The sequence below is a fragment of the Pygocentrus nattereri genome, chromosome 25 (genome assembly GCF_015220715.1).
Source record: "Pygocentrus nattereri isolate fPygNat1 chromosome 25, fPygNat1.pri, whole genome shotgun sequence".
Classification (NCBI taxonomy): Eukaryota; Metazoa; Chordata; class Actinopteri; order Characiformes; family Serrasalmidae; genus Pygocentrus; species Pygocentrus nattereri.
This window is the reverse complement of record NC_051235.1, coordinates 23788835-23806811: the sequence shown is the minus strand read 5'-3', so window position 1 is coordinate 23806811 and position 17977 is coordinate 23788835. Positions and strand designations below refer to the sequence as shown.

Genomic DNA, 17977 nt, shown 5'->3' with positions numbered 1-17977 from the left:
AGATTTAAGAAGATAAACAAATAAATGAAAAGAGTAAAATAAAATGCACACCACTGTTCTCAACTATGGCAAATGGACTGATAAAGTGTAATTACACACTCTTTATTTTATTAACAATAACAACAACAACAACAATAATAATAATAATGAAACAAATTACAAACTAATCTTGAGACAAATGCTCAGCTTGAATGAATTTGTATATGTATTTGAAGTATGTATAATATATATATATATACGAAGGCACTCTGTAGGAAATGTCATTAATGTACAACAACTACATTTAGTACAATAAGAAACCGCGGTAGTTTAAATGGTAGGTTAAATTTCTTATGAGCGTCGGGTTTTTTTTCTTCTAACTGTAGTCCACGCTAAAAAAAAAAAATTAAATAAATAAATAAATAATAAAAATTATATATATATATATATATATATATATATATATATATAATTTCATATAATAAAAAAATGGCATTCACTTTTTAGCCAAATGATTTGAGCAATTTGAACATTTCCTTCAGATGCGTTTACCAGGCGAGCTCACAAAACGCTGCGGAGCAACGGAAACGCTAAAGTTCAGGGCTGGACATTAAAGGTTTAATGCACGCGCGGAACGCGCGGCGCTCCATGTGCAACTTATTCACGACAAATTGGCGGAGGCCTCTGATTGGTCCGGCCGCTGAGGCGCTGAGCAGATGTTCTCAATGAGAGCTAATTCCCTGTAAGAGGGCTTAAGTACATCTGCGCTGAGGGGAGCTCAGTGGTGTTTTAGATCATTCTGTTTCATTATTCTACCATGGCGTTTTCTCTGGTGAGTATTTTCGGTCGAAAGTGTGTCCACTGCCCACCAAGGGAAGCTCCGGCGAAAAGCTTCCGTGTTAATGTCATGTTAAAGGCTAATACACGTTTAGCTCGGTGTTTATCGTTAATGCCACGCTCCAGTATCACATACAATGGCGAGGGTTACCGAAGTTGGGCCTGCTCGTCGTTTTTGTCGTGTATTAACAATGCGAGGCCTCGACGACCATGTCCGTTTGAACACTCACCAAAGGCTCCTGTGTTCTTCTAGAGAGACAATCCTAGAGCCCTTAATCGTTGGGACTCGGACACTCCTGCCCTGTCCACATGCAGCAATGCAGACATCTTTCGCAGAATGAACACCATGCTGGGCAACTCCCTGGACCTCACTGGGGTGTGTACCACTCCAAGCGGCAAGACCAAGCGGGACTCCCTGATGGGTAACTTTTCCAACCTTTGGCTCAGTGACTGTCATGATGTTCTCTGCAACAGTCAAACTTTCTGTAAAGCTCTTTGTCATGAGGGCAAAGACCTTGGGGGGAAATACACACTTAAACAAGACTTCAGGCAAGTTGTATTAAAGGCATTGGCTCAATTTTGGACCATGGTTCTTTAAATTGATGAATGTGTTGTATGTGGTTCTATATCAAACCTTTTTGGAATATGGGACCATGTAGCACCAAAAAGAACTGTCAATCTTGTAATGATGGGTTTATTTGGTGCCTGTTTTGGTAAGGGCTCTATTTAGGACCATATGTAGCACATTATCCATCAATCTGAAGAACCATTTAGAAATGAAATGGAGACCATTAAGTAGTACCATTGCCTTTACTAAAGAACTTTTGAACCATCTGTGTGGCTTTGTTACTTACTGTTACAACTGAAACTGCACTGCAGAAAAATTCAACTCAATTGGCAAATGAAACATTTCAAGTCAAATGAAGTATCATATTTTTGCTTATCTAACTTGTACAAAAGTTGGATGTCATTTTTTTTTTTTTTTTTATATGTTAACTTTCACTGGAGAGTTGGCACAAGTTGAATTGTCTGCCAATTAAACTCACTATATAAAATTACTTAAAACAAGTGTCTAAATGTAAATTGACAACTTTAACAAACTCTGAAAGATTATATAGACTTCTGTTTTCACTCACTGGGTTAGTGTTCACTCCAACTCTTTGCAGTGCAGTCTTATTGCATGATCTGTAGTTATGGACCAAGAGTCCCTGCTCACGAGGGGAGTTGAAAGCCCCAGTTGGTGGTGAAATCAAATCTTGGTGAAGCAAATGTTTTAGAATCATTTAATGTATTCATTCTATATATTTATCTACCTGTTTTGACAGACATTTCAGAACAAAGCTCAAGATCTGTTGGTGTTTTGAATGTGAATTTTCCTTGAAAATGTCCTTCAGTTATACCCTTAATGAGCTGTGTTTAGGTGCCTCAAAAGGAATTACATTTTTTTGCAGATACATTTGATATGAAATGCTCAGTTTTAGAGAAACTTGCTGAGTCACTTGTTCAGTGGTGATGGGAACCAGACTTCTGAAGCGTTTAGTGCCTCTAAAAGCTAATTACATAGTGTTTTGAATATGCTGACTTATGTCTGAGGTTGTTTTACAATGGCTAAGAAGCTGTTGACTTAATCCATTTATAGCCGAGGGGTGCATGCAAGTTGTAAGGCAGAATAATCCCCCAAATAATGCCACTCTGATAGTTTCAGTCATTAATCTGAAATTGAGTTGATCTTGTGCTCCTCATGCCTTGATGCTGTTTGTATAGTCAATTTCCTCCTGCAGTCAGGCTTCTTGCACAAGTGCTATGTTGGACATGCAGCTGATACGTGGCAAAAGGGTGCTGAATCAGGCCTGGATCTAGCAACTGGATGATGTCCAGTTTGGAGGAGCAGTGCAGATTCCTCATCCTTTTTTCTCAGATCAGGCACCCTCTGCCTTCTGCAGTCTTGTGATTTTCCAGGCTTTTCCCCACTCTTTCTTCCAGCCTGCAGCTCTCTCCTCGCTCCCTCTGCTGCCTCAGTCAAGGACAACAGCCAGAGTTCGCATGGCCTTGAGGGGAGAAGGCTGCTTTGCTTGTTTGCCTGCAGGAGAATTTGACAAGAATTTATTGGTGTGGCAGTAAAGCAGGGGCTGGGGGCTGATGTCATTAGCAGGGTGGTGCGAGGGCATCAGCGCCTGGGTCACATGCAGGGTGGGTCGCCTCTGCAGAGGGAATTGTAAGGCATCTGCAGCAGCTTCATGCAGTTAGAGCTTGCCAGCTTGGAGAGTTATTCTCTGACAGAGCTTGAAGGGAGTTGGTGTTTCAGCCAGAGGCTAGAGGCTGCTTTTTAGCAGTTTTTCATAATACACCTATGGCTCATGCTGTGTTGTCACTTTGTTTATTTCTGGACTATTTTGACAGACCGTCCGGACTCTGACCTCTCTGCGGTCCGGAGCAGGATGCTTTTTCCCAGCAACAGCCAGGACTCGGCACGGGGTCTGCCTGATGTCAATGAGCTGGGCCTGGGCCTGCAGTCCCTCAGCTTGTCCAGTTGGGAAAGGCCATGGAGCAGCCAGGACTCGGAGCAGGCGGCCCCAAATAGCAGTGTCTCCAGTGAGTGTACATAAATATCTTGCATTTTGCTTGGGCAAATTGAGCTTTTCATGTGTACAGGAAATGTTGAGCACTGGTTCTTTTCCACCTTCCCTTGTCTTTAAAGCTTTTTCCCTAATGAATGTTTCCCTGATGTTTTATTCATGTTGGGCGTTTAATCGGATGATTTATCGTATTTGATAGTTTGGTATCTTGACTGACTTCTGGCTAATACTGAGCTGACGATGCTTTCACAGTAAACTGTTTAAAATGGGCCTGCATGGGGAGTCAGAGCTTAGTGTAGCTGCTGTGTCATAGATTCCATGCTTACCTCATGCCTTGCTTATTCATATTAGTGCTAAAGTGTTAAGTAAGGAGTATGCGATTTCAGAGGGAACCAAGCAATCTTTCCTGCTAGTCCATCCCTAGAATGCTGAAACAATCTTGGGGCTGCAACTGATGGTACCACTAATTCATGCCAAGGTCCAGTTGTTGACATTTTAATCAGTATTTACTTTTAAAAACTGATTGCTTTTTGGGTTTTGTTTTGGTGTTTAGTGCTGGGGATGCTGGGAAGCCCTCTGGGCCATCTTCTGAACAAGCCTCAGGGCTTCAGCTCAAATGAGTCCAATGCTGGGCCTTCAGATTTCCTAGAGAAGTTTCCAGCTTTGGCACGCCTGAACTCCCGCTCTTTGCTGGGCTCTCACTCCAGCAGCCCTGTGGATTCAGAGACCAGTGGCTTTAGCTCTGGCTCTGATCACCTTTCTGACCTGCTGGTGAGTTAAAAGTATGGCTTCCATACTTGGAACATCCAGATGTTGCTGCCACTTCAGATATAATCTAACAGGGTTAAAAGGTAAAGTAATGAAGCAAGATTCTTCTGGAGAGATTCAGTGTAGCGTGACCTGTTGAGTTATGTGAATGCACTGAATACAGTTGTGGAATCATACCAGGCAAAACTGGTCATACACTGAAATGAGAACTCTTGGTCAATACTGATCCAGGAACTGAACAAAGCTGAAGTTTTTACAGAAATGTCAGCTGCAGAATGTGCCTTGAAATTTAATGATAAATGTTGGTTGTCAGGTCACCAAAGTTGTAGCAAACATTATACTGTGCACTTGGGCCTGTTGGTGTTGCCCCAAATAAGGCTGCAGCAGGTGCCCATGTGCTACTGGGGACTTCCCTTTCTGCCTCTGTTTTGCTGTTCATATCATATGGGATTTTTGGATGTAATGCCAAACTTGTAGTCAAAGTAACCCTTCCTGCTAATGTCACATCTAATATCTGTTGTAGAAAATGATAGTTCAACATGTGCATCCCTTTGTCTCAATTGTTACTGTTACAAGTAAATTAAGTCTTATTTGTAGGCCTACTTATTTTTGGGGGGAGTTTTCCTCTTCAGTCAGTATTGCTTATTTGACCTGAACTGAGTGCTATTGTCCAAATTTCAGCCACTGAATTTTATTACATTCCTGTAAATATTTTTAAAAAGTTTTTTGGTGACTTGAATATTGTAGGCAAGAGTTGAGCATATGCTTTCGCTTAATCAACTCCCAGAATTGGTTTAATTGAATTGCCATCATTGTCTCTTTACACCTAACATTTTGTGTTAATCTAGTCCTGTTTTCCTCTCTGCAGTCCTCTCTGAGGATCTCTCCCTCAGTGCCCTTCCTCATGTCCAATGTACAGAAAGACCCTCTGAAGCTCAGCCTGGGTTCCCGCATGGATCACGACAGCTCTCCCCTGACCCCTCCACCCAGTTCCACACCAGATGGTAGCAGCCTGTCCCGCCGTTGGCCTGGAGCATCTGTGTGGCCCAACTGGGACCTGCTGGAGACCCCAGATGGACCCTTCAGTATTGAGAGGGAGGCTCGTCTCCACAGACAGGCTGCATGTATGTTCTGCAGTTATTCTACTCTAGACCAGTTATCCTGTAAAAACTGGGGTCAGTATCCACTTTCGTGTTATGAGCCTTGTGAATGTCTTTGGTGTGCTTCCAGACTCTGTTTATACATCTAGCACTTCAATGTCTTAGATGCTAAATACTTGGTGTTTTTAATGAAAGTGCCACTGATCTCTTCAAATAACAGCTATTAATGAAGCCACTTTCACTTGGAGTGGACAGCTTCCTTCTAGAAACTACAAAAATCCAGTGTACTCCTGTAAGGTCTTTCTCGGAGGAGTTCCATGGGACATTACTGAGGGTGGGTAGCTCTTATTCATATAAAGCTATTTTGTATTTAAGTCTTTGGCTTTCTTGGCTTGCTCTTGAGTGCTCTATTTATTCTTCTCAGCTGGCCTGATAAACACATTTAACTGTTATGGCCCCCTGAGTGTGGAGTGGCCTGGTAAGGATGGCAAGCATCCTCGCTGCCCTCCTAAAGGTAATATGCCTAAAGGTAATGCAGTGGGTAGGTCTTTGTTTATTCCAGCTCTTTCAAGGTGGCTTGCACCAGAGGTTGGGTGAGAGGCACTTGGGTGTTGGGTAACTGTACTAGAGCACATCACAATTGGATTATGGCAACATCTGTGGGATTTAGCAGTGTTGGAGTAATGGACATTCTTGTGCATGTTGGGAAGACATGGAAGGAACCAGTTACTAGTCAAGAGACAAGATCATGACATTGGCTTGTAGAGCTAAAGTGAACCAGGCTTGTTAGTGTTTTGGCTAAAGCTCATTTCTTGTAGGGTATGTGTACTTGGTGTTTGAATCGGAGAAATCTGTGCGTGGGTTGCTACAAGCCTGCACCCAAGATCTGCTCCATCCTGAGGGTTACAGTGAGTACTACTTCAAAATGTCCAGCAGGAGGATGCGCTGTAAGGATGTAAGTATGGGTCCAGCAAATCACACAATTTGGATTTTACAACTACAATTTAATGTAGTACTGCTTAGCTTTAATATTGGTGCATTGGCTTCCAGTAGTAAGCATGTGCCATTAAACGAAGCTTGTGTATTAAATTCTGAATCTCACTGCACTTTGTAAACTGTCCATGTTATACTGGGAAACTTTGAGCTTCAAGTATGAAAAGTGCAACACATTGGATTTCTTCCTTTCCTGCAGGTGCAGGTGATCCCCTGGGTGATCTCGGACAGTAACTATGTGCGCTGCCCCTCTCAAAGGTTGGATCCCAGTAATACGGTGTTTGTGGGAGCTCTGCATGGCATGTTAAATGCTGAGGCTCTGGCTAGCATCATGAATGACCTGTTTGGGGGAGTCATGTATGCAGGGATTGACACAGACAAGCACAAGTACCCAATTGGTAAGGTTACCTTTTTAACTCATGATTACTTCTGAAACATTTTTGCTTAGTCTAACAGCACAAGCTGCAGTGGAAACTTTTGTTCAAACTGAGCTGCTCTTTTTGCCAGGGTCTGGTCGTGTAACCTTTAACAACCAGCGCAGTTACCTGAAAGCTGTTAGTGCTGCGTTTGTTGAAATCAAGACTCCAAAATTTACAAAGAAGGTATGTTTCAGGTGTTGTACTGAGCAACAGTTGCACATCCAGGGAGTATGCATACATGTGGCTTATACAACCTCTGTACATATCACTTGCATAAGTTTGAGCAATTTCAAGTGTACTTTAATCAGGTAACTTGAATCCTGCATCTCTGGCATTACATGGAGGTAATGGATGTTGGGGGTCTGTAGTATTCAGTCCAAACATGCAGTCCACTACACTGCATGTTTGTTTTTCTCTAAATGCATCTTGTCAAAGTAATGAGTTGATAAATCCTTCCTGATGTGGATCAGATGTGTTGGATCTGGAGTCCAGGTAATCCTGGAAGAGGATTGAGAATTATGGCCATAGAATACTAGTGTTTCTTGGTTTTCATGGGCTGTGCCTTTTGGAATCTTACAAGAGGTAGTCTGCTTATTAAAATTTTTCCTTTAGTTCAGTGGTCTGTGTGAACCACAGGACAGGTTAACCTGATTTCTCTGTTGACCAGTTCTATAGAGTCTCTATTCACTCCCAGGTTCAGATTGACCCATATCTGGAGGACTCCATGTGCCAGGTTTGCAGCCGCCAGCCTGGACCCTTCTTCTGTAGAGACCAGGTAAAGCTCTGAAATCAAAGCATGTCTTAATGCTGATGGACAATGTGAAGTGAGGGTAACTGGTTATCCTTCTGGTTTTATAACCTGGAGCAAATTCTCTGGGCTTTGATCCACTGCAAGTTTACAAACCGTTTTTTTGTATGTATTCAAAAGGTTCCTAATGTTGGTCACAATTGTTACTCAAGCATGTTCTGAGATGCACAATGAGTTCAGGTTTAAAGCTTAATTTAGTTTATTTTTGGGGGTCAATTTGTGAGCAAAACTCATGTCATCAGTAAAATGCAGAAGCAGCAGGGGGACAACTTAATGCAAAATGTTTTTTCCATTTCTGGAAATTCTGCTCCAGTTCTCAAGATGCAAGCAATTGTCATGCATGTTTGGCCAAATGAGCAAGGAGTTTAAATCTTTAAAAAAACTAACAATTTAGAGATTTAACAATCACAATGGTAAACCTAATGTGGAATTTATTATAATACAGAACTTGTTTCTTGTATGTGGGAAGCACATCCCACCATTTGTAGATCATGTAGAGAATTTGTTCTTTCACTCATCTGAATCATTGAATTCAGGTGTTCAAATCACTTGCCTGACTGCAGTTGTATAAAACAAAGCACCTAGACATGCAGACTGCTTCTACAAACATTTGTGAAAATGGGTCGCTCTCAGGAGCGCAGTGAATTCCGGCATTGTACCGTGATTTGGACTTGCATACATGGCATCCTGTGGTGAAATTTCCTTGCCACTAAATATTCCAGTGAACCATTACTAGTATTATAGCAAAGTGGAAGTGATGAACGACAGCTGGTAGGCCACCTAAAATGACAGCATGGGGTCAGTGGATGCTGAGGCTCAGAGGTCACTTTTTTTGGAGAGTCAATCACTACAGACCTTTCACATGGCCTTCAGAATGGCTCAAGAACATTGCTTGGAATGCTTAAGGCCAAGCGTCTGCATCCCAGCCTTGCATCAGTGTGATGCAAACTGTCTAATGCAGTGGTTTAAAGCACCACCACTGGACTCTAGAGCAATGTAGACATGTTCTCTGGAGTGATGAATCACGCTTCTGACGGGTCCGATGGATGAGTCTGGGTTTGGTGGTTGCCAGGAGAACGTAGTTGTCTGACTGCATTGTGCAAAGTGTAAAGTTTGGTGGGGGTTTATGGTGTGGAGTTGTTTTGGGATTTGGGCTCAGTGCCTTAGTTCTAGTGAGTTACTTTTAATGCTTCAGCAGACCAAGAGGTTTTGGATAATTTCATGCTCCCAGTTTTGTGGGAACAGTTGAGATGACTGGTTCCTGTTCCAACATGACTGCACACCAGAGCAAGGTCCATAAAGACATGGATGACTGTTTGGTGTGGAAGAACATGACTGGCCTAGAGTCCTGACTTCAACCCAGCAGAACACCTTTGGGATGAATTAGAGTGGAGATTGCAGGTGTCAATGTCTGACCTCACAAATGTGCTTATGGAAGAATGGTCAATAAAAGGGTTGGCCAGCAGCATATTAAACCCTATGGCTTAAGAATGGGCTCTCAATTTCATATGCATGTGAAGGCAGATGAGCGAATAACTTTGGCAAAATGGTGTCTGTAAATATGCATTTTGCAATTAAACACAAAGATGCATAAGCAGTGTTCAGCTTTTTGTGTTTGAAATAAGCTGAATTTAATATCCTCAACATCCTCAATCAGCTGTGCAACTTCCTGGAGATAATGAGACTGAAGACTCAGACATTCAAACTAAGCTTTTATTTAGCAATTGACAGCCGTCAGCTGTACATGGCTGTAGCCCCAACAGTGCAGAGATGCCAGGTGGTGTGGGTAACAGCCCTTTTAATGAGGGCTGAAGTGTCCCTCTTTGCCATTGCCCGCTTGCCCCTAGGAATCAGTGAAGCATAGCTGTGTATCTTGTCATGTCCAAAGCAGTGGAAACCAGTGGCCTTCCTTCTTGAATCAGTCAAGTCTGTTACCATTGTTTGCATTCTATTTAAGGCCAAGAATATTTCCATCTGAGTTTGTGCAAAAGTCCATTTAATAAAAGCAGAAATCCCCCAAAAATAGTCCCTAGTAGCCTAAGCCTCTCCAGGTTTGGAACTGGACACCTTTTTCAGTACTTTGAACCATTAACCAGATTACATTTGGTGACAAACATCCCAGACCTGCTTAACATCTAGCTTTTGAGTGCCTTTGAACTGGTTTACAGTGAATTTTGCTTTGTACTCAGGTTGACTTGTCTTTTATCCAGGCTTGCTTCAAGTACTACTGTCGCTCTTGCTGGCATTGGCAACACTCCATGGATATCCTGAGTAACCACCGCCCGCTGATGCGCAACCAGAAGAACCGGGACTCTAGCTAAAAGGCCTCCACCTGCACGGCAGTACCGTGCTTCAGCCTGGACCTCCACCATGCCTCCCAGGGCGCAGCTCCAGCTCCAGCACCAGCCCTGAAGAGGGCACTCACAGGAGTTCGGGTTTGCGGAGACACTGTAGAAAGTTCACTTTTGCACTTTTTTTTTCTTGGCTTGTTCACGTTGGCACTTTGCACAGTGAAATGGGTTTGCAGAGGCCCATACATTTGAAAGTCCCCCTTGTTTTTTTTTTTGTTTTTTTTTTTTTTTTTGGGGTGAGAAGAATAAGGCCATGGTTTAGACTTTTTTTTCTAATTTTTCTTATGGATTTTTTTTTTTTTTCCCCCCTTGTGTTGCAGTTTTTGAACAGGTCATGCAAGTTTCATCTTTAACTGACCAAAGCCATACAGTGCCTTTGAATTAATTTCCTCTCCTCTAGCTGCTTTTCCCAATGCAGTTAGCTGGAGTTTTTTACTTTAGAAACACAGCTGCATAATGAAGCCATTTTCATCTTCCAGACATTTTACGCAGTTATTTTTACTAATTTTTACATAAAACGGTTTTAAGTCCATGACATGGAAAGTTGAACAGAAATCTACCTACTGGCTTTTTAATTTTCCTGTTTTTTTTCCTCCACAATTTTTTGGAGAGTTTCTCCCTTGTTCAGCTTTGTTCAGTGGAGCAAGGGGTTTGCGCAAAGTTGCTGTTACAGCCCAGATCATTTTTAGTGCATGCCTCCAGAAGGCATTGCTTTTACTGGGTTGCATCAAGTTTTCAGATCAGCTTGTCTTGTTAATCATAAAATGGCCATAGATTGCACAGTTTTATTGTTGCACTTTTTAATTTGCACTTTGGAAAGGGGTAGGTTTTTAATCACTTTGGGACATCAGCAGGTATCGCTATGGGCATAACCCCGGAGTACCAACAGCTGCTTGTTGAATGTAAAACTCTAAACTTCTTGTGAATGTACCTTTTAGGAGCCTTAGTAGACCAAATGCAGATGTCACTTTATTTCAAACTCGGACTGGCAACAGCTCATGGATCTTCGCAACCAGGATTGTCACTTCTCCATTTACTCCATGCTGAGTCACAAGCTCAGCTGCTTTTCTACCTCATTGTGGTCTGCTGAGTTTGTGTACTTACAGATATGAAGTTCAGATTTTTGATTGTGCACAATAAAGGTGTTCAAGCATTCATATTGTTACTGACTGCCTCCATTATTTTTCTAGTGATCAAATGCCAGGCGTTTGTGCAAATGTTGTCCACTAGGTGGTGATCTCTTCATGCTTCATGCATCGTTGCAGTAGTCACTGCTCTCTATTTAGGCATAAGTCCACAAAATTGTTCTCAAGGTCACAGTATGTTTGAGAATTTAGTCCAGGTTAGGAGACTTCTGCACTTCTTTTTTGGATGCTGTGCTTATTTTCAGGCATTATTTTGTAATGGGTGGAGACCAGTGTCTGCCCCACAACCCAAATATCTAATTGGGTTGATCCTGTCCTGTTAACTTGGACATTTGCTGCTAGACGAGTAGCTGCATGTGCCCATTGAGCTAGTAGTAGTAGCTGAAACACTTAAACGCGCCTGTCTCCACTTAGTGTAGTGGTTTTTGTCAAACATCCTTGAGTTTGAGCAGCAGCCATAGCAGTCACTTCTTGTTTCAAGGGTAGTTGGTGGTTAGGCTATGAAGGAACAACTAGGTGAACCAATTTCCTACAGTGGCACAATGAGCCAGATCAGTGCATCTAAGAATACCGAAGAAAAGCTTGGCATGTAGAATTTGAGAATGGGGGGGCCCTGTATTTTGCAACTTACACGTACCACTGCTGTAGAATTTTAAAATGTGTTGGGTAAAAAGTCTTGTGTAAAATTACTGTAAAACAATGCCTGATGTAGCTTTGTGACAGTTTTGAGTGTGTCATCTGTTTCCCACCACTGTACGCTAGTGACCCTGTAAATTTCTCAAACAGCCTTTTGCACCAAACCACTCCAATGGTGTAATTATGAAATCAGAAAACAGATGAACTGATGGGTGAAGGGCATGACAGTTTGAGGGGTATGTATGTCATTTAAGCATGCAGTTTGCATGAATCCCTTTACTTGTTAGCTGTGTTTAGCCTTATTCCCTCAGTTTAAAACATTAGTGGTAAGAGAAATTGTGTACACAGCATTACTGTGTAACTTGGACATACAGGCCTATGAACTCTGCCTGATATGAGAGCAGGGAAGCCATTAAACTGCAGGTCTTCTATTGTGCCTGTACTGGAAGCTGCTGATCTGTGATTGTTGGCTTGTGTTTATGGGAGCATGGGTGTAAATGTAGGCCCTATTGATCCGTCTTCAGTTGTAGCCTCCAGACACAGGCTGTGCCCACATGGCCTGTGTGGGTGGACAATTTGAGGGGGGTGGGGGTTGGGGGGTGTCTGAGAGGAAATGCCTGAAGCCTGAGATATTCTTGTTGTTTGAAGTGGGCTTGCCAATACTGGCTAAGCTTGATGCACCACCGGCTTTAACACTTCTCCCACATGTCAGAGAAGTGTCATTTCCAGCCCTCCAGATCAGTGGTGGCCCATCGCAGGAACAGCAGAGAACTGAAAGAAAGGCAGGTAGGGAGGTAAACTAGGCTGGAGTGCTACATGGAGAGGGTTTGAGTCACTGTGAATCACCCAGGACTCATCAGTGCGGAGGCTGCTGTGTGCGTTGAGGTTTATGTAAGAGCTTATCCTTCCTTTCTCATCCCCCTCTACACATCCCACCTTCGTCTTGAATAGCAGTCGCCCTACACACTGTCTGAGCGTCATGCCCCAGTCCTCCCTGCACTCCTCTGTCATACAAGATGAACCCAGTGAGGGAGCCAAATCCACTTTTAAGCTTCATCCTGGCTGCTAGGGGAGCTCTGCGAAGAACGGGCTCCACCATACTGCTAGTCCGAGTGTCCTTATCGGAACGGGTTTCCATCTTAGTGCTTCGGTACACAAATAATGTGTTTTCGCTGGTCTGTCTGACTTCACCCAACTTATCAGCTCATTAACAAGCCCTTTTTGAGAGGCTGAGCTCCCATTGGGCTGTCAGGCCGTTACTGTGTCTGTGAGCAATCATCTATAGATTTTGTGGTCTATTGCACAAGTTCTGCAAATGAGGCTTTATCTCATTTGGTGCAGTTCTTGTTCTGTGGATCTCCTTTGCACTTTTGACCATGAGGGTCATGAGGCCAGGTTCTCCATTTTTAATTTGGGGGTTTTTCTAATGAACATGACATACAGGGATCAAATTTTAAAGAAGAAAATGACAATGTTTTTCAACATGTGCAGTGTTGACAAAAACTTAAATCATTTCATTGATTTTGAAACTGAGGTTGAACTTTTTCCAGTTTTAGTGAACACACTCATTTACTGCAACACAAGAAGATTTGAAAATAAATAGCTAAAAAAAAAATCACTGCAGTGGTTTGCTGAAAACAAATGCTTTGCAATGCGTGCATCTGTCCAAAATGCATGTCTTTAAACTCTGACCGCTGAGGTGTCTTGCCCTCTACATTTGCATGTTGTCAATATCACCTAAGTTTGCACTTTGAGGACAGCCTTTTTGGTGGGACGGGCCTTGAACTAAACTGGTGTCAGAGACTGGCAGTTCTCTGATTGGCTGTTCAAAGAAATGGTGCATCATCCTAAACATTTCTTAATTTCACTTGTCATATATATTTTTTGACTTTTTGTTGTTTAGTTGCATTTAAATGAAGAAATCCCTGATTTTCAGTGTTGCCTCAGACTTTTGGACCCTTCTGTATGTACAGTGGTCCCAAAAAGTATTTGGGCACTTAAACCCTTTAATCACTGATAAATGTCAACAAAGTTCTTTAGATTACTTCATAAAATGTTTAACAAAATAATATTTGTTTGAGAGAGAAACACTTTTAGCACAACATCAAACTAATGGTAGACTCCTTGTATGGAGAGAGCCTGGAGAAGAACTCTAGCCGAACTGCACTAGGGCCACTATAAAGCACAGTGGTGGAAACATCAAAGTCTGAGACTGAACTCAGGAATGCAGAAAGAGATTTTGGAAACCTGTAGAATGTCTGCAAAGAAATTTCTGAAATAGATCATCTGAAACACACCTGCCACATTTTGAAAGAATAGTGTGAAAAAACAAAACAAAAATTACAGCCTTGAGATGTTTGAAATAAACGCGGCTTGTCTTGGCTTTTGGCTTTTATTTTCTAACACCCTGAACTCATGTTGCATTACTTTAAAAAATAATTCTGTTGATCTCTTTTTATCCCATTTGAACTGAACAGGCGTTTTTTGTTACTGTGTCTCTAGAACTCGTATATGTAAATGATCTCAGTTCTGATTGGCTCTCTTGCATTGTCCCTTGTTGAAAATGCTGTCTGGCTAAACTTCTGTCAGCTTTACTGGTGTATTTATGTAAATATGCTGTTTTTATGACATCACAAAAACAATAAAAACATATGGGATATTTATAAATATATACTATTTCTTCTACCATATGGGTTGAGGAGTTTTAAAACTTTAACAATGCAAACTATCAAACTTTTTTATTTTGAAAATGCAAGGAAAAGTGTGGTTTATTTGAAATGGGCCCTTTAAGAGATTTTTCCTGACATTTCCAAAATGTGTTAGAACATCACCAACACAGTGGATTGTGGGATATATCTAATCCTATAACACTTTGATGTGGTGAAGGGCAAAGGTAGGGTTTAGTGTGGTCTTGTGCGCTGTGCTTTTGCATGTTTTAGAAATGGGATGAGCAAGGACATAAAACAAAACCACAAAAGGGATTTTCATACCGGCTTTTCAGGTTTTTTTTATTCCAAATACAGACTACTTTGCCACCTTCTGAGCCTGCTTCCGCTCATGCAGGTGCAGAATGTGCATGTCGGCTGTCAGCCGATGTGTTCAAGTGCGGCTTATCATAGAACCTGAGATGATGATGATGATGAGGCAACATAGGTGATCATCAGTTCGACAGCTCCACTTCTTTCATATTGACTTTGTTTTAAAGGGGAATTCCACCATTTTTTTCAAAATTTCTGCATAATTCAGTGTAAACAGAGTTATTCAGAGTGGATTGATGTGAAACTATTGTAGAGACATTCCCTGGCTCAGATTTCTTTACAGTGGTGGTGATTGGAACCAGGGTCACAATATCTATAGCACAAAGATCATTTTATTTGCTATTTAAACCACCAGTGAACCTATGCGTGTCTTCTGAGTTTTTATATGTAATGTTGATAATGGCATAACAGTGTTAAACCTGGAAAAACATTATTTATTTGGGGACTTTAACACTCTACATGTAGCTTTCCACCATTAATGCACCTACAAAAATGTTTTGGGCTGTCTCAGGCATCACATAATGTACTTGTAATGTTCATTTAATGACTTTCAGTGGCATTAAATTACTTCAGACGTCTGGCTCTTATCACTGCTGCTTTGGATAATTTTGACTTGGTAAGTTTCTCCAGAACAGCTCATTTCAGACTCTTCTTATATCTTACCAACTTAATCATGTAAAAAGTCTGCAAAATTGCTGGAATTCCCCTTTAAGATCCTTGGATCAGAGAAAACACAGATATGTGCAGGACAGGGTACTCCAGGCCCTGGACTGCGAACCACAAACATATTTTTTTGGGGGGGAAATTGTTTTAAGCCTAATTCTCTACAGTTCTGTACTGCCTCCGGTGACTAATGTCCTATTTCTCATTCCTGCATCCACACAAACTCCTCATGTTCTCTTTAAGGACTCCTCCTGAAGAATGGAGTATGTGTGATTCCCGGAGAAGCCTGGGGCATGCCATGTTCCTCGCTGGTGTATTTCTGGCCAGAAAAAGACGGTGCAGCCTCTCAATGGGGTCTTCTTGAAAAGCGTAAGCAGAATAGCCACCAATGGGCGTCTCTCCCATGGTTACGTGGGTATCTTTTATTCCATCATCCCTCACTGTCCAATTATGTAACTGCCTGGTGCTGCTGTTTGTACCGCACTTAGTCTCTATGCTAAATGTGCTGCATTGTGCTCTGTTTTCTATAGCTAGATTTACTCTGAGTCATGCTTTCATTCTGCCTTGTAGTGCAAATGCAATTTAAGCCCAGTACACAATGTAATACCCTCTACTGTCATTATATGTAGACTTTTTGTTTCAGCAAATTAAGAAAGTACATAAGATGCGCAGGGGTATACATTTCTGTGTGTGTCAGAAGATTGAGCTCCACTGCTGATAATCTAGGGCTGTTATGCATAATCTCTGGTTGTTCATGGTTGCACATATGGTATGACATCATGATGTGCTTTTGAACGGCTCGGCTGGTTTATTTGATCAAATAAAGCAGTATTTGTTTAACACTCTTGGCTCTACTTCAGTGGTAGTTCCTGCTGTGTATTTCAATGCTGGAAAAACCCATAGAAACAGTGTTTCTGTTCATTCCTGATCTATTTAGGCTTTTTAGTGGGCTGATATCACAGTGTAAAGGATCCTGATGGTTTAAAAGATGACCAGCGGCTGATTCCAAATGCATTGGCTGGTTTCCTAATGGGATTTAAAGGTGTTCTACAGGGAACTGGTGGTGTCTGTTAGAAGCCAATTCCTGTTAGAAAGCAAAAATCATTAGGATTCAATCCTAATGGTGTCTAATGATCCTTTTCCAGCAGGGCTGTTTGTAAGAGTAATTCAAAGTAACGGAAGTGAAGATGAATTGTTGAAGTGCCCCCCCCCCCTTATGTTTGTAAACTTTAGCACTTGTAAGAAATGGAGGGTCATGGGGTTAAAGTTCAGCTCTGCCTCTCTGACTGAGCCACTCTGCTTAGAATGGAGGCCAGTTAAATGACCGTGGGAAATATGCAGGGTTCTAGGATGGTCCACCCCAAGAAATAAAGATGTTACACCGCTCAACATACTGTTCTTTAAGCTGTCAGGACGGAGCAGTAGTGGAAAAACAAGAAACCAAAGCAATGTCCAAAGCTGTGTCCTATTCACCCTATTGTGCACTATTTTGGGAGTCTGCAGTTTTCTAATGTTGTCCAAAAACATAATAGAGACTAGCCAGCTCATGCTTACAATCCCACAGTGGACCACAGCAGGTATTGTACAAACAGTGTAACCTCAGAGCCTGTTTTAGGAGAGCCTGGCCACTTCCTGTTCTTCCCATTATATACCATTCTACATAATTAGTTCAAACTGTGGTCAATACAACTGGATGCTGTCCCAAACTCTAACCCCTTTCAACTTCAGATACTTTTAAAATATCTTGTAGCCACGTTGAAAGATTTAGACTCATATTTTCATGTCACTACTGAAAGCGTTTTAGTCCATAGACAGAGCTTTTTAAGCCACACCCCTGTATTTTAGAGCAAGAAGTGATACTGCATCCATGTTCCTCTTGACCACATGGTGAGCAGATATATCTCATTATTTTGAATGTGTCCCAAAGCCTGGAAATCACTTTATCACAGAAATGTCACTGCTGAAACACATATTACCTGCAAAATAAACTACTTTCATGTTCAATTAAAAATATTATGGTTTTATGTGTGCACAGCTGTTCCAAGTTGTGTTAGCTAGTCGTGTAACGTCTAAAGTTTTTGAGTCATGGTCAGAAACATTTCTGTCAGCAGAATGACATAAAATACAATACGTTAACACTGATGGTTTGTTTGTCACCGCTTTTGAACTCAGTTATAGTGCCTTATAAACATTTATAACATCAGTGAGTGCAAATCACTTTACTCAGCCAATGGACAAATCAGCTCACCAACCAATCACCGCTCAGTAGCAATATTGTTATTATCCTCCTGCCCAAAACTTGACTTTTGTAGAAAAACAGAAAGATACAGGTATGTCTTCTTTTTTCGAATGGAATACATGCTTCTGTTAAATTAAAGTTCCTGCATAAATGACTAGAAACATGTTTCTTTTTTTATTATTTTTAGCCATTTAGCTCCTTTCAACTCTATTCATTGAGGACTTGCTCATGGGTGCCCTCTAGTGTCAATTTTTATGGTACAATTGCAGGAATAGGAAGTGGTCAGGTTGTGGTTCTGGTCCTCTGCACTAGAAATGGTCTCATTATACACATAATGCTGTCACAACTGGCCCCTCCCACTGCTCCATGTGCTTGTGTTTCAGTCTTCCATGTGCATCTATTTACATGTCCATGTGCTTCTTTGT

The 17977-nt window shown here is 41.6% G+C and overlaps 1 protein-coding gene across 2 annotated transcripts; it reads left to right on the top strand.

The window, feature by feature from the left end:
- The first annotated feature begins 729 nt into the window (after positions 1–729).
- cpeb1b (cytoplasmic polyadenylation element binding protein 1b) lies at positions 730–10988 on the top strand. Of its 2 annotated transcripts, none has more exons than XM_017716409.1 (12): positions 730–811; positions 1070–1238; positions 3217–3408; positions 3946–4163; positions 5029–5284; positions 5481–5594; positions 5685–5774; positions 6079–6215; positions 6453–6651; positions 6761–6855; positions 7367–7447; positions 9691–10988. In XM_017716409.1, the coding sequence occupies exons 1-12, from the start codon at positions 797–799 to the stop codon at positions 9799–9801; spliced, it is 1677 nt and encodes a 558-aa protein (XP_017571898.1). In that variant the 5' UTR covers positions 730–796; the 3' UTR covers positions 9802–10988. The 2 variants fall into 2 exon arrangements, with proteins under 2 accessions (XP_017571898.1, XP_017571897.1); XM_017716408.1 differs by having other exon boundaries at positions 5685–5789.
- Positions 10989–17977: the final 6989 nt, after the last annotated feature.

Bases quoted from the DNA above. Each gene is read 5' to 3' on its own strand.
- cpeb1b (XM_017716408.1), top strand. The intron at 5,285-5,480 runs GTATGTTCTGCA...TTCAAATAACAG, and splicing joins TCTCCACAGACAGGCTGCAT to CTATTAATGAAGCCACTTTC. The intron at 6,856-7,366 runs GTATGTTTCAGG...ATTCACTCCCAG, and splicing joins CTCCAAAATTTACAAAGAAG to GTTCAGATTGACCCATATCT.